This window comes from Ochlerotatus camptorhynchus, unplaced genomic scaffold (assembly GCF_037179485.1).
Source record: "Ochlerotatus camptorhynchus isolate MF236.1 unplaced genomic scaffold, CSIRO-AGI_Acam_v1.1 ptg000246l, whole genome shotgun sequence".
Taxonomy (NCBI): Eukaryota; Metazoa; Arthropoda; class Insecta; order Diptera; family Culicidae; genus Ochlerotatus; species Ochlerotatus camptorhynchus.
Genome location: NW_027040736.1, coordinates 204,032 through 220,579, shown reverse-complemented (window position 1 = coordinate 220,579; position 16,548 = coordinate 204,032). Strand labels below are relative to the sequence as shown.

The 16,548-nt window shown below is 40.7% G+C and overlaps 1 protein-coding gene across 2 annotated transcripts; it reads right to left on the bottom strand.

The window, feature by feature from the left end:
• Nucleotides 1-59: 59 nt before the first annotated feature.
• Nucleotides 60-15,240, bottom strand: LOC135704704 (vanin-like protein 1). Of its 2 annotated transcripts, XM_065226186.1 has the most exons (6): nt 15,132-15,240; nt 14,263-15,059; nt 13,957-14,203; nt 969-1,270; nt 773-898; nt 60-679 (listed from the first exon to the last, which is right to left on the bottom strand). In XM_065226186.1, the coding sequence occupies exons 1-6, from the start codon at nt 15,189-15,191 to the stop codon at nt 655-657; spliced, it is 1,557 nt and encodes a 518-aa protein (XP_065082258.1). In that variant the 5' UTR covers nt 15,192-15,240; the 3' UTR covers nt 60-654. The 2 variants fall into 2 exon arrangements, with proteins under 2 accessions (XP_065082258.1, XP_065082257.1); XM_065226185.1 differs by lacking the exon at nt 60-679 and having other exon boundaries at nt 689-898.
• Between the last annotated feature and the right edge of the window lie 1,308 nt (nt 15,241-16,548).

The window sequence follows — 16,548 nt, the reverse complement described above, 5'->3', positions numbered from 1 at the left end:
ATCATCACACAGGAAAATGATCCATTGCTCAATCCGATCCATCAATCAAATATGTATATATATATATATATATAAAAAACAAGGTGTCAAAAAACTCCATTGCATTCAATACAAATGCCGACACCAGACGCATCGAATTGACGGCATTGTTCGGTGTTAATAAATACTGAAGCAATGGATTCATTCCTGCAGAAACGATTATGACAAATTCCTAGCGCGTGCGACAGTGACATATCGAAATTGCCCACAACGACGTTGCTGAATGTTCGTTTGTTCACACTTCCAAGCCTAATCGAGTACCTACCACTGCTACTGCCATTTACTATGGGTTAATGGTTCAATCTCCTGCCATCAACCGTGTACTACACACCTATTATTAAATTGTCCATTCGGCGGTGGCGGAACATATGTCGAAAGCAGCGCGTAAAACTAAGCGTGAATAATTGTAGGTTGCAGTTGCACTCGGGTGCGTTTTTGTCTAGCTCGGACTGTAATCCGGTGGGGTTTAGTACTAAATAAGTGATAAACATCGCACCCCGTCCGGGGTTTAGTAAATATCGGTTGCGTGCCAAATTCAATGTCACTTGAGATATCCGAGGTTCTATATTTGAGTGAGGTCTTGGGAAATGCGGCTTCTACGGCATCTAACGGATTCTAAAGCTCATCACGGGATGGTTCTCTAAAAGTATCAATACATGATCAGATACTAAATCACACGCTAAATGGCGTTTACTTGACTAGGATGGCACAAATAGTGGCGAATAATACTAACAGTCCGTTGATGATCGTTGCTTGAGCGCTACTGTTTTGGTGAACAAATTTCCGACCCCAAATGGCGAATGTGAACAGATCAGAGCGCGGCTTGACCAAGTTGTACTGGATTTGCTTATACAATTCCCTGAAATCAAAACATCCCAAAAATCAGTTTCAATCCATTTGTGACTTCCGCAAAAAAAATTCCTACTTACCCATCTTGCGTGAACAATCGCTCACTGTACTCGATCTCGTCGACCTCCAGCGGTAGAATGCTCGTATCGACACTGTTTGGCAACAGGAACACATCCGAACTTCCCGGAAATGCACCGACAATCTCGATCGTGTTGAACCGTACGGCTTCCACGACTTTGGAAGGATCTTCAAAGCGAGTGGAGCAGGACTTCTGGTCCTCTCCGGCACAGGCAAAGATGGCACACGTGGTGATCATTCCATCGGCGAAGCCATCGAAGGTGCGCTTGCCTTCGCTAACGGCGAGCATGTAGCGGTAGTATTGCTGCAAAAGGTAAAATGCTTGAATGGAACTTTCAAAGATTGATAGGGTAATCCTAGGATCAATTTTCAACACTCTGAGACACTAGTAAAAAGTATTTGCAATCATCAAGGTCACCCTCCAGGTTGATTTATAAGTCCAAAATATGGAGAAGATTGATAAAGGTTTAGAGATCGCCCAAATGGTTTGAAGGTTTTAGTGGGGATTACAATGCACACTGGGCCAGGAATGCAATCTAGTGGAGCAAAATCAATAACTCCGAAACGAAGCTTTTTCGCGACTTGGTTTCTTGAGCAAAGTTTCTTATCATAATATGAACCATCTATTGATATAAACAAATAGTTCAAAGCTCTTCCGCAAAGATGGCACCAAAATCTAACTTCTTTCTCTGACGTTTTGGATACTTGGTATTTTCGGCAAAGTTGTTAACCTTGACAAAATAAACAACTCTTTTGAAGACGTAAAATTTCCACAGCCTACTGGTTCCGAGTTATATGGAGTTAAAGAAAAAAATGACGAGATTATGGTTTTTTCTTTCTGAATCGTTTTTTTTTTTGCTGACAACCATATAATGTTATATTTTATTTTATGCAAATGCATTAAATAAATAGCTTCAAACTTTAAAGATATTGTTGAAAAAAACGAAAAAAACGGATATTTTTTAACTTTATTAACTTCCAAAACGCAAAAATTCGCAACCTGACATTTTCAGCAAAAATAAAGCAATAATCGCTTAACAAAATATCAACATTTGAGAGAGGTATATTTTGGTGTATTTGAGATTTCTTCATTTCAGTGGAACATGTTTTTTTGTTTTATTAAACTTTATTTAATGCATTGAAATGGCATAAAATAAACAACTCTTCTTCAGGTGTCAAAACGCCATAGCCTATTATTTTCAAGTTATATGTTTTGAAGCAATATCACAGAGAACAGACATCCAAGCTTGAACGAATGTTTCGAAAAATTTTGTGTAAGAATTCCAATTAAAATACATTAGAAACACTAGCGCCGCCATACGGAATGTTGCGACTCGAGTTGGCGATTAATGAGTAAACTGAACTAAAATTTGGGTTGATCTTATTGACCGTGTCCATAACAAACTGTCAAATCAGTTCAAAACAAACAAGACAGTACAACGAAACCAACTTTGCCCAAGATCCAATCAGAGAAAGAAGTTAGACTTTGGCGCCATCTTTGCGGAAGAGTTTTGAACTATTTGTTTATATCAATAGATGGTCCTTATTATGATGAGAAACTTTGCCCAAGACAACAAGTCGCGAAAATGCTTAGTTTCAGAATTATTAATTTTGCTCCGCTGGCTTGTATTCCTGGCTCAGTGAGCAATGGAAGCAATTTGGTAGCAAATCAAGACTGATAAAAATGAAAAAAAATAATGCGAATTAGGGTAAATTTCCGCATACAAAATAACCATAATAAGTTCCTAACCACCTATTCGGGATATCACCCCAACTCTATATGGAACGGTCGCACCATCTGTGAATCGTTCGTGCATCTTCTTCTTCTTATTCGCATTTCAAGCTTATTGCTAGTGCATATTAGCTTATTGCGTGCTCTCAACTTAGTGTTCTAAATGCACTTCCACAGTTATTAATTGAGAGCTTTCGATGCCAATACCAATTGCATGAATTTGTATATTGTGTGGCAAGCACAATGGTACTCTACGCCCAGGGAAATCGAGAAAATTTCCAACCCGAAAGATTCCCTCGACCGGACCGGGAATCGAACCCGCCGCCTCCGGCTTGGTAATACCATAGAGGTAACTCTAAGACCACTGGGTCCCGAAGAAAATCATTATTATTTTTGGCCCACTCAGTACCAGAACAACGGTCCCAAGCAGTCCCAAGCTATTTCACTCACCCCTGCATGTTCTGCATGAATCCACACACCCCTGATGTTATCTGTCAAACTTTCATAGCGAATCAAAACAAACATTGCGTAGTACTAGAATTTCGACTAGAATAGGGTACGTTAATCGTTTGCTTGGGACCAATAGGCTACTAAAGTGGTGAGCCAATTTAAAATCGTTAGTTTCGTATTGATTGTTGGTAATACCAAGAATCAATACGAAACTAGCGATTTTAAATTGGCTCACCACTTTAGTAGCCTATTGGTCCCAAGCAAACGATTAACGTACCCTATTCTAGTTGAAATTCTATTACTACACTATGTTTGTTTAGATTCGCTATGAAAGTTTGACAGATAACATCAGGGGTGTGTGGATTCATGCAGAACATGCAGGGGTGAGTGAAATAGCTTGGGACTGCTTGGGACCGTTGTTCTGGTACTGAGTGAGCCAAAAATAATAATGATTTTCTTCGGGACCCCGTGCCTTTACTGACTAGGCTATGAGGCCCCTTGCCCCTCGTTCGTGCATGGGACCTGTTTATTTGGGTTGATAGTACAGTACTTGTTCGCCAAGTGCGAATTCGACTCGCTAACTGGGCTGCCTTGTCAAACGTCACAAAACACTGAGAAGATCTTCAATCGATTGTTCGATTGACGTTAAAAAATAACATTGATTTGAAACAGTGTAAAATGTGTTATTGATATTTTCACAGCATTCAATTTCGCAAGTTTAGAAAGGCTTAACGCTTTCGCTAAAAATGCGTTCAATTCCTGAGTTCAGTGTGCAAAGAAAATAATTTCAATTTTTCTTTTATATTAACACCTAAAATTCCATTCGAATAACCCTCGCCAATTTTCACAACGAAATGTAAAACTAAATGTGACGTATATGTTTGACGTTTAACTCAGGGGCCTGGCAACCCTATATCAATCCTATACGTTTGACAGTAGACAACATCACGGGCCTTATTTAAATACGGCCTGCCTGACGTATACATGGTGGAAAGGGACGGAAAATCGTATTATAAGCAGGAAGACAAGAGCAGATGACAGCATCAAAAACATGGCCGCCAGCCAGGCCCCTGGTTTAACTGGGTTAAGAGGGCTATAGGGAGCTGCACCGTCGGGTTAACCTCACTTTTTTGACATCTGGCAGTGGTTTGTGTACATGAACTTAGAAAAAAAATTATAAAATTTATTTAAAGGTTTTTTTAGATTTTTTGGAGAGGAATATTTTTCAAACGAACATAGTCGGATACCATATGTTTTAATTCTTTTTATTTAAAACCTCTAATCCACTTGAATTGACTAACAAGCAAAGGTAAACAAACCACCACTGGATGTCAAACTGATGAATGTGGGTTCATCGCGTTCATTCGTGACGTCAGCGTGCAGCCGGTGGCGTAGGATTGGGCGATCTTCAGAGAAAGATCGATCTTGACGGATCGATCTTATATTTGGCTCTAGAATCGATCCACTGATTAAATCAGTACCAAAGAATCGATCTTTGGTAGATAGATCTTTTGATTTTTATTGAATACGCTTGTTTTCGTTGGTATCCCAAGAAACTCTTTCCTTTATAATATTCAAATAAATGTTGTCGTGACGGTAAAGAGCAATGAGCACAGGAGGGAGGTAGAAAATCCTTCAAATGTTGCTGTATTCGTAAATATCGGAAATGCAAATAGTGACGTCATTGTAGGGAGTGATGCTGATTTTGACGTTATGTCCTTTAAATTTACCACGCAGACTGGGGTGAGAGTAAATCGTTTTTTCGATGTAAATACACTCTAAAAAATTAACATCTATTCTTTTGAAGATCGAAAATAGAGATCGATTTTTTTGATCTTTTCGTGGACAAAGAATCGATCCGAAAAATCGGAAATCGGGATGAAAAAGATCAATCTTCCAAAGATCGATCCAAGATCGCCCAATCCTACGGCGTAGTGGTAAGTGTCAGGCATGGTAAATCATTTACATTCATTTTGTGTATTCAATTACATTAATTTGCCTCTAACTTTTTCATAAACAAAATTCCGTAAAATGATTAATTTAGCTTTTGTACGTTTTGATGTTAGCTTCAACATTTGTCAAAATCTCAAATCTATGACGAACTAGAGTGGGCAGAACTTGTTTTTGTTTTACGGTGAATGCAGTTTACATTCACTGAAAAACAAGGGTTGGTTCTGTTCGCTCTGGGTCATCATATATAAGAGATACAGATTTGATTTAAAGCAAATGAATGTAACTGGTGCCATGCCTGATAAGCGTGACTGCTTTCTCACCCCAATGGGTCTTGGTTCAATCCCAAATTTTTCTGAGGCATAATAATCCCTGTTCACGTCTTCCTTCGAAAGGGAAGTAAAGCCGTTGGTCCCGGCCCATATGTGTTGTTGAATGGGTGCGATATCCTACGCAGGTGTGGAAGCTGCCTTCCTGCACATTCGATTGCCGTCAATGGATGGCAATCGATGTCCGTCGGTGATTGGCACTAGATTGCGGAACAGAGACCGACGCTAAATAATGGAAAGAAGAAAATGAAGAAGAATAAGAAGGAAGAGGAAGAAGAAGTAGTAGAAAAAGAAGAAGAAGAAGAAGAAGTATTATAATAATAAGAAGAAGAGGGCTACAGCCCAATTAACAAACGTCCAGTTAAGAAGCAGCCCACTTAAAGAACGCCCAGTTAGCGAACAAGTACTGTATATGTGCCTGACAACCAGAGGGCTAAATATTACTGAACCACATTTTGAAACCATCATGTTGATGGGATATCAAGAAACCTCTTAATAGATCTTTTCCCGTACTTCCTATTTTGTAAGATTTTGTACTCATTTTATCTGTCAAACTTTCATAGCGAATCAAAACAAACATTGCTTAGTACTAGAATTTCGACTAGAATAGGGTACGTTAATCGTTTGCTTGGGACCAATAGGCTACTAAAGTGGTGAGCCATTTTAAAATCGTTAGTTTGTATTGATTGTTGGTTATTGGATCTTCCTATGTTTCGAGGGGTGAATCGATTAGCTTGGGACCGAAGATAGTACCAGAGCTGAGCCAAAAAGTTGAGCACATTTCTTCGGGACCTACTAGTCTTAGAGCTACCTCTATGGTATGATCCTGTAACATATTATCTTCTTACAGGAACTTACAGAAAGGAACAGCAACTTATAGCAAAAGTAAAAAAGCAGACCTAATTTTGACATTGAACCAGAATATGCGTCTATGCAAAATGTCTAATCGGTTATAGATACCAACGTCAAAATCGAAGACATGTTGAATTCAATGTAGGGGGTTTGCCAACTGTAGACTACCCCGCTGACTAGAAATCCTCAGCGGGAGAGATGAGTGGAGATAATTTGTTGAGCCAAATGAACTGTCAAAATCTGAGCCAAACGAACATTCTCATTAGAAATATTCATAGGATTTCTTAATCTTACTAGATCTCATTAGAAAGTATTGTAATCGAATAGTAATTCAATTATCTTTATTTCTCGTGTGCCAACCAGCTTGACCGGAACAAGTTGTATACTAGGCAACGAGCAATCATGTCACACAACTTGCTCGCACCGGCCGAGGTAGAGTGCATCAAGCTGGAAGTGCGGAGGGAACTATGGAGGAATGGATCGAGCGATACGTCGAGAAGGAGTTCTGTTGGGCTGAATGCAGCACTTGCGAGTGAGAGACGTGAGTCGATTGCAGCGGTAAACACGTCAACGGAGGAGCCAACCACTCCTGGACAAGTAGTAGACCAGCAACGACAGCAACTACGGGATGAGCATTCGAATGGACGCAGCGGCTACACAGTTCCAAGGGACGGACCCCATGTCCCGGCACAGGATACCAAAACTGCAGTATTCCTACCGACTAACGAGTGCAGTAAGCATTTTCAACGATGATATTTTGCCACAGCACTTGAAAGCCGCTGAGAACCTTGAGGACCTGCAGTTCATAATGTACTGTGCAGCTATGGCCGTGGTACAAACGTTGGGATTGCGGGCGTACCCGCAAGGAAACGACGAAAGTCGTACACGTCCCAACGCACAAAAACCCGCATGGATGCGACGCCTGGAGGGCCGAATCGTCGCACTTCGGACGATTGGACGGTTGACACAGTACAAGCATAGAGGTAACTCTAAGACCAGAAGGTCCCGAAGAAACGTGCTCAACTTTTTGGCTCAGCTCTGGTACTATCTTCGGTCCCAAGCTAATCGATTCACCCCTCGAAACCTAGGAAAATCCACTAACCCCTCATTTTATCTGTCAAACTTTCATAGAGAATCAAAACAAACATAGTGTAGTATTAGAATTTCGACTAGAATGGGGTACGTAATCGATTTGCTTGGGACAAATAGGCTAGTCAAGTAGTGAGCCAATTTTAAATCGTTAGTTTCATATTGATTGTTGGTACAAGAGGGGAAACCGATCATTGAGGCTAGTTCGTCACGTTGCTGAAATTGTCAAGCCCGCAGAGCTCCATGACCTCACTGAAGCTGATATTACTGAGGTGCTCGACACCCACGTACAGCGGTTGAGTGCTCTTGCTAAACGGATGCGACGTTATGGAGAAAGTTCGAAGCGGAAGAAGGAAAATCGAATGTTCAGCACTAACGAAAGGGAGTTCTACAACCACATCCGTAACAACAAAACCGACTATAGTGAAGGACTCCTGGAGATTGGCGATGTAACACAGTTTTGGGCCGATATGTGGGAGAATCCTGCTCAACATAACAGTGATGGGATGTGGTTGGCAGAGGAAGAGGATAGGAGCAATGGAATTGTAAGTATGCCCACGGTAATTGTAACCGCTCAGGATATTCGGGGGCTACCCGGTATACCAGGAATTGGGTTGCACCAGGACCAGATTTTGTGCACCTCAATCCATGGGCAGATGGCGGAATGCTTCAATATGGTACTATAAAACCCCCAACAGCTACCAGAATTCATTACCAGAGGGGTAACCAATCTTCTACCCAACACGGCTAATCCAGCCAAGTACAGGTCAATAACATGTCTCTCGAGCCTGTACAAAGTGCTCTCATCAGTAATAAATCGGAAGATACAGAACCATTGCAATGTAAACAACGTTATGGCCGAAGAACAGAAGGACTGCCGGCAAAACACTCAAGGCTGCAAAGATCAGGTCATCATCGATGCAGTTATTGTCGGTCAGGCGAGCCAGAAAAAGACTACAAGAAGGTGTACGACTCAGTACCGCATTCGTACCTTCTCAAGGTACTGCAGTTGTACAAGGTGGACGATAGAGTCATCAGGCTTATGCAGCACGCAATGGGCACATCTCTCCACGTTACTGACGGAGCAGTGGTGTTACGGTCCAGAACTCTCAGCATAAGAAGGGGGATTTTCCAAGGCGATGCCTTTAGTCCACTATGGTTCTGCCTTGCGATGAACCCCCTCAGCAGAGCACTCAATCAATGCAACTATGGCTACCATTTGAACAGTGGAGGAAGAAGCACAAATGTTACCCACACCTTCTACATGGATGACTTGAAGCTATTTGCAGAAACAGTGGAGAAAGCTGCACCGTCTCTTGCAGCTTGTAACGGTGTTCAATAATGACATCCGGATGGAGTTTGGTGTCGATAAATGTCGAACAGTCAATATCCGTCGGGATCAAGTAGTGGATACTGGCAGTTTCCGCATCAACGAACAGGAGGAGATTCGGAATATGGTTGAAGGCGAAACCTATAAGTACCTGGGGTACCTGCAACTGAAAGGGATTCGCCATACAACGATCACGAAGGAGCTGCAGGAAAAGTTCTTGTATCGAATCAATCGTGTTCTGAGGTCGTTCCTGTCGGCCGGCAACAAGATAAAGGCGATAAACACGTTTGCCGTGCCCCTGTTGACCTACAGCTTTGGGGTGATCAAGTGGACCACAACAGACTTGGAGGCGATAGAACGAGCAGTACGAGTGGCGTTCACTAAGCATCGCATGCATCACCCAAAGTCGGCCGTCGAGAGAGTCACCTTGGCACGTAATGAAGGAGGAAGAGGCATCACTGATATCCAAGCGCTATGCCAGAACCGTCACGAAGTCTACCGTGCTGTTTGTGAGGCAGACCACGGGCTCAGCGCCCTGCATCTGGCGCAGGAAGACTACCAGTTGAATTGCGACCTAAAAACTGTCGAAGATAAAGTCGCATCGTGGAAGCCAGAATTCATGGGACGCATACCCATCAGTTGGAACAAGCGCATGTCGACAAGCGCATGTCGAAGAAGTAGAAGACCGTTGTAGAAAGTGCAATCCAGTAGGGGAGACGATCGAACATGTTGTTGCTGGTTGCCAAGCATTGGCAGAAGTAGCGTATTTCGGTCCTCACAACGATGTCGCTAAGATTGTGCACCAACAACTTGCACTAAGCACAACTTGGTGAACCAGTACGTACCCTTCTACAAGTACCTGCCAGACCCGGTACTGGAAAATAGTTGCATAAAACTGTACTGGGATCGCTAGATCATTACGGATGTCCACATTCGTGCCAATCGCCCTGACATTATGGTTTACGACAAAAGGATGAAGCGGGTTACCCTCATCGATATCGCTGAACCGTTAAATCGCAATGTTCAGTCAACGTTCTCGACCAAGATACTGAAGTACCACGATTTGGCGGAGGAGTTGAAGCAGATGCGGCACCTGGAAGATGTGCATATAGTTCCGGTAGTAATCTCGGCGACTGGAATTGTTCCTCGTACCCTTATAAGTTCCCTTGAAGAGTTGGAACTACGAAGAGAAATGAACAGCTTTCAGAAAGCAGTGATTCTTGGAACCTGTAGTATTGTCCGGCGGTTTCTGAATCATCATAACTGATCCGACTGAGGCAAACAAATTAGGACGAGAACTGAAGAATGAGATCCACAGAGCCTAACCCCCTTGGCATAAAAACAGCCCGGGGTAGGTGAAATTTTCCAGCATTTTTGTTGAGAAGTGCCAAAACTCTATGATAATAATATTAATCCATAGATATTCTGAAAACAAAAAAAAAAGTTCAACGAAAATCTTTAAAAGTTCAGAAAACAACTAGAGAAGTTAAGAGAATATCTTCTTAAGAACAATGAACATCAGAAGAAGGCTCTAGAGATGTTCAAGGAACATCTAGAAAGTTTCAATGATCATCTAAATAAGCACCTGGAACATCTGGAGAAGCTTAGTAAACGCCTATATACTATTTAGAAAAAACTTAGATTATGTTATGAAGCTTCAGAGAAGTTTTAAGTAACTAAAAAAAGCAGTTCCAGGAAAATCATCAAAAAAATGTATAATCGACCTTGCCCAATTTATATGAAACTTTGCAAAATTGTTCGTAATGTAAGTTCTCAAAATTTACCTGAAAAATATTGAAAGCAATCGGAACTTACCAGAACAGATCTTTAAACTCCCTAATAAAAAATAACCATAAACGAACGATAACCCAAATCATTGAACTATTCCACAAATGGTTTGGATGATACCCAGAACACGTCGTTAAGCAAATTAACCATACAATTTCCATGTCGTTCTGGGCGTCGCAACTGCCTTTCATTTCTTAGAGTTTCTTTGAAATTTTCAGAACTTCTTGAAATATCCCGCAATTTTTCAAATGCCATAGAAACGTTAATGGACATAAAGGCCGAAGGTTCTCAGAATCACCCACAGGTAGAGACTACGATCACAAACGAAGTGACAGACGACTAACTGGCGAAGAAATCAATTAAAATAATGTGGTTCGCTGTAATAGAATTTTCTTAGAAGCTTGTGCCATCAGCCACCAGATGGGCTAGTATTTTTGTTTTGATTTGAACATAGTTGATTTTGTGTGCAATATGATCTTTAACAGTGTGCAAAGAGTGTATCATTTTGTCATTTTTTATGCATTTCAGTTTAGAGTAGAGTGAAAGAGATAGAACCAAAACATTCTAGTACATTTAGTGTTGCCATGTGGTACAATCCAGTGGTAGTGGTGTTGCCATGTGATACACTGAAAAATTGCAATAGCAGGTGCGTCACCAAAGTTTTCGAGCCGCTCCGTCCGTCACTTCGTTTGTGCTACAATCACATTAATGAACTAAAAATTTAAAAAAAAATGGATGGCCAAATATCCGGGAAAACTTTAGTTGATCTTTGAATTTTCTCGGACGTCCTTTACTTTGAAAAATAGTAAGTCATGAGCCAAGAGCATGGCAGAATGTAGTGAAATTACGAGGATATGATCTCAGCAATCCATATAGGGGAAATGTCGGCTTTGGCAATATCTTAACCTATTAACGCCAGGGAGGTAAACAAACTCCTAGAGCACTCAAATTTGGCCAATAGATAACCTGAAACACAATATATTCTTCCATTGCCAAAATTGAGCTCTCAAGGCCTTTGTTTACCCCCTGACGATAATAGAATAAGGTATTACCGAAGCAGTCATTTACCCTAAAATATAATCTGAGAAAAATTTCCCAACGCAAATTTTAACAATGGAAGAAAATCACAAAGAAACGCCGGAAAAACATTTTCGAAATTGTTTGTTATGGGCAATGAGTCAAGATGTCAGCCTAAAATTCTGCCAATTTGGATCGTGTCAAATTTTCAAAATGGCGTTCTTGAAACAGCATTTCTGATCGACTTGACGTCTGACACAAAAATATAGAGAACAATTCTGGAGAGCTTCGAGATTTGGGCGTAATTGCTTTTGTAAACAAACACGTCAATCGCCGATTTCTCGCGAATAAATGCTCAATCTCGGGATCAAATTATACCACATGCTATATGATAATGTTTGCACCATCGTACAAATAAGATTCCCGTTTCACCTGTGCATACAATGCCTTGGTTTTCTTTGCATGCACGTAACCTATAGCTCATACCGTAGTAGGCTGTGTATAAAAGAAAATGATTTACTTAGTTTGACAGTTGCACCATGACGAAGTGGCAGCGTATTCGTGATTTGTCCCACGCGCAAATGTCGCAAAAAGACATTTCAATTGCCCTGGGAGTGTCCCGGTGGACCGTCAAAAGGGTTTTAAACCGAGAAAAGAAAGGACAACTATCCGCGAAGGTGGCCACAGGTCGCCCGAGGTAAGCTCGGCTTCCGAGGGTTATCGCTGCTATCAAAAGGAAGATTCGGGTGAATCCAGTGCGTTCAATAAGGAAATTAGCAAAGGAACACCGTAACTGCGGGGCGAAGTCGAGGGCAAGGATAAAAACTCACATGATTACCAACCGCATCCGGGAGCTACGAGTCGAACAATGCAAGAAAATCTTGAACTTCCTTAAGCGAAAAAATCCGGCAATCCTGTTCACCGACGAGAGCATGTTTACCGTCGATCCCGTATCAAATTCCAGAACCGTCCGGTATATTAGTTCTCTTCCGGTAAAAGACGTGGCAGACGAGCACAAGAACGTGTATCTGACCAAGCATCCTGCTAGCGTTATGGTGTTTGGATTGGTGGCTTCCGATGGCAAAAGATGGACCCGTTGTTCATTCCAGAAGGCGACAAGGTCAACAAGGAGGTCTACATCGGGATTTTAACGCATACGGTATTACTCAACCTGTGTGTGTTGTTAATTTTCTAGGTTGAGCCTTTACTCGCGAGAAATCGTCAATTGATGTTTGTTTACAAAAGAAATTACGCCCAAATCTCAAAGTTCTCCGGAAATATGTCTTTCTGATTATTAAAAAACAAATACCTAGAAGAATCGCAAACTTTTGGAAGGCTCAAACTTTTGGACACTTGAAAAACTGAAATTCGAAATATGAACTTTTGGTCAATTTTTAGAACTTTTTGTTAGTACGCTTTTTTGAGTATGTTTTCACAGAAATTGATTTCAAATGTCTCGAACATTTTTTTTTTAAGGTTCAATTTACTTTGATGCTTTTTGGAAAATTTCAAAAGCAGTTTTTTTCCGACGCATTATTTCAGATTGCAAAAAACTCGCACTATTCGATTCCTTTTGATATTTTACACATAATGACGCGAGCTTTTTGCAATCTAAAATAATGCGTCGAAAAAAACTGCTTTTGAATTTTTAAAAAAATGCATCAAAGTAAATTGAACCTTAAGTATAAATTATATAAAAATTCGTTTTAACAAAAAGTTCAAAAATTTTACTAACTTTTTACTTTCTGTTTTACTAACTTTTTACTTTCTGTCAATTTTTAAGTGTCCATAATTTTTAAACATTCCACAAGTTTACATTCTTCATAAGCTTTTTTCTTTGGAAAATCTAACCAGGACATTTTTAAATATTTAGGGATTTAACTTTTTTTTATTTTTACTTGAAGCTGCTAAATACATAAAAAAAACAATTTTCAGAAAAACAGTATTCTTCTCTACAACTTTGTCTTGGAAGTCATTTCAATCAGAAGTTCCGTTTCCGCGCAGCAAGCTTTTGAAAAATATCAGTGAAGCCATTTTGAAAATTTTACTCGATTCAAAATGGCCGAGTTTTTGCAAGTATGTGAATCATTGCCCACAGCAATTATGCAAAGTCGAAGAAGGTCGAGTTTTTCCGATTCATCATTTGCTTTACAGGGAATTTTTAGAGAACTTCAGAGCATTCCAAAGAATTGAGAGAATATTTGCTGAGCTTCTCTAGATGTTTTGTTTTTACATTTCTAGATATTCCCCGAACTTTTCTTGCTGATTTTTGAACATCTCTAGATATTCCCTAATCTGCCACTATTCCCATCACAGTCCCATGTCCCGTGGATTCCCAATCTACGGGCCTGTTAAGTGAATAGCGATAGTAAAGAAGATCTATAGAAGCTCCAGAAACATCTAGAAACTTGATCGACATTAATGGAAAATTTCATCTTGCTTGTAAATCTTACCTGGTTGACATCCGCTGGCAGCGTAACAGTATAATCAATAGTGAAGTTGCAACACAACGAGCCCTGGCACAACGATTCTTGATGGGAGCTGACGTTCAACGGAAGATTTGAAGTCCGATAGCCATCGATATGATCACGTTTCAACTTAAGATTCGACATCTCAGCTGGGGTGTACCTGATGACCGGTTGACGGCTGATGGTAGCTTGAGGTCTGCTTATTTTCGGAACCTGCGCCACATATAGCTTCCTGTGAATAACAATAACCATTAATGCCAGATAATGGCCCATTAATTGAAGTTAACATACGAATCGGCATTATGGTTCATCACGGCAACGATCCGTCCTCGTTTTCCAGCAAATACTCCAGTACCGGTACTGCCGACCTCTGGGAAGCTCGCTCCGGCCGCCAGAAAGTTCACATTGTTTGTGTAGGCCCAAGCTTGCTGAATCTGCGCTGCAGTCAGGAACGGTAGCTCCGAAAACCACATGGTAGAAAAGATGAAATCGGTAACTCCACTGCGAACTAGTTGCAAAGCCGGTTGTTCGAACATCAGATCGAAACAGATAAAGGTACCGAACTTAACTCCGAAATCTGTCTCAAAATGAGTTAAGTCAGCCCAAGAGGTAACATTGATTCCAGCCTCTCCAAATAGGTTAAACTTTCGATAGCGAGCGATGACGCGTCCATTCCGGTCGAACACAACGTTCGCATTGAAGTGGTACAAACCATTCGGAGCACATGGCCGCCGTTCCCATTCCTCCGGACAGAGGGCCTTCTCCACCAGATTCACAACCAAATATTTCTGACGATCTCTCGCTAAACAGGATAAATCCCTCACAACCGCCTCATATTCCAGATTGTTACATGGCGCAATAAGGTCGACCGGGTTCGGGACAAATGAAGCCGTTTCAACGGCACTCAAGCCATATTCTGGAAAAACAATAATATCCACCGGGTCAGCTTCCGTAGAATTGATTATCTGCTTGTATTGCTCCAAATTCCTTGCCGTGTAGACCACGGGCGATTCCGAGTCGACCGATCTTTCCTTAAAGCTGAACTCCACCACACCCGCCCAGTAGTGATCGTCATTAGGCGTCGATTGCTACAATCACTCAAACGCGCATGTCATCGTCATATCATCCAAAATAATCCTAACCTAAGTCCACAAGCTTACCTGTTGACTGCCAACAATGTAATTAAGCAAAATGCACAGTAACGTTACTCTTTTATCCATCGTCTTTGTCTTGCCCAACCGACAGCGTGTGTCTTTCCGTATCAAAGTTTACCACCCGACTGAAGTACCGTGACAGTCATACGAAATAATGTAGTACCCAGTAATTACCAATCGACTTTCGGAAACCGGTCGTTGCTTATGGCTGTTTAATGTGTATTACGAATACAGGGATGCCAAAAGGAAATCTGTGTTTTTGTTCCGAAAAATCTTTTTTGTCCAGAAAATCTGTGATGATATCTGCTTTAAATAATTTGTCAAAACTCTTAGCACTCTCACGCAAACTAACACCACCACCAGAAAGGATAATGTTTTCCCATCAAGTTTTGGCTAGCAGCACTATTTCGCTTGCTTCGCAAATGTAATTTTGCATCTCAGCTCATTCGCGACTTCAGATCATTGGTGCAAGAGCAGTATATTATAAATAACCATGTCAAATTGGTGTTGGGCCGCTTGGCTGAAAATAGAAACAATCTTCTTAGCAATGTTTAACACTCTGGGACTATTAGATTTTTTGCAGGTCTTGAACTTCGAAACATTTCTAAGATTCTGAATTCTTCAAACTTTAAGGTCTCATCAAGGAAAAGAATGAATCGCGCACTTGATCTTAATTCTAAGATATCCGGCTTGGAAAATTATCCAAGATTTCAATGTTGATAATACGGAAAAAAAAATCGGAACCTTCCATCACAGACAAACAGACATAACATTCGCAATTTGTTCATCGAACAAGCATTTAACGGACAATTTCAAAGTATCGTAGTTGGTAGTACCGCCACCTGTGGCGCGCATAGACAACTCCCTTGCGTTTGACGTTTATACACATGCCCACCACAGTGTACTCAACAGATGACGGTAATGTTTTAGCGACGATGTTTTACAGTGAGAAATATTCAATGTGTTATGTATGTTTGTCTATGCTTCCATATAGAAATAATTTCAGCTGAGGAATTTTTAGCTTGATTTCTCCTTCTCAGGTTTGAAGAGCGGTGCTTTCTAATTTAAATGTTTTCATCTGAAAACATGTCTAGTTGAAGATATTTCATATGTATCATTCAGCGTGATTACCCATCACCGTCAAATTGTTTTTATTGTATTTTTAAATCAAAGTAACCTTTTTTTTAAATTATTTGATCATAATTCTTCACCAACATTTCAAAAGGGTGAAACTGCTTTTGTAAACAATGACTTATGTCGTCGATTTATCACGAGTAAAAACTCACACATTCAAACTAAAAGCACCATATAGTAGAGGCAAATTTCATCTACCTGTATGTATGGTTAGTTTGCGGTTTCTCACACGTTTAAAAGCGATAAATCGGTGGTTGAAGCCATTGTTTACAAAAGCAGTTTGGCTCTA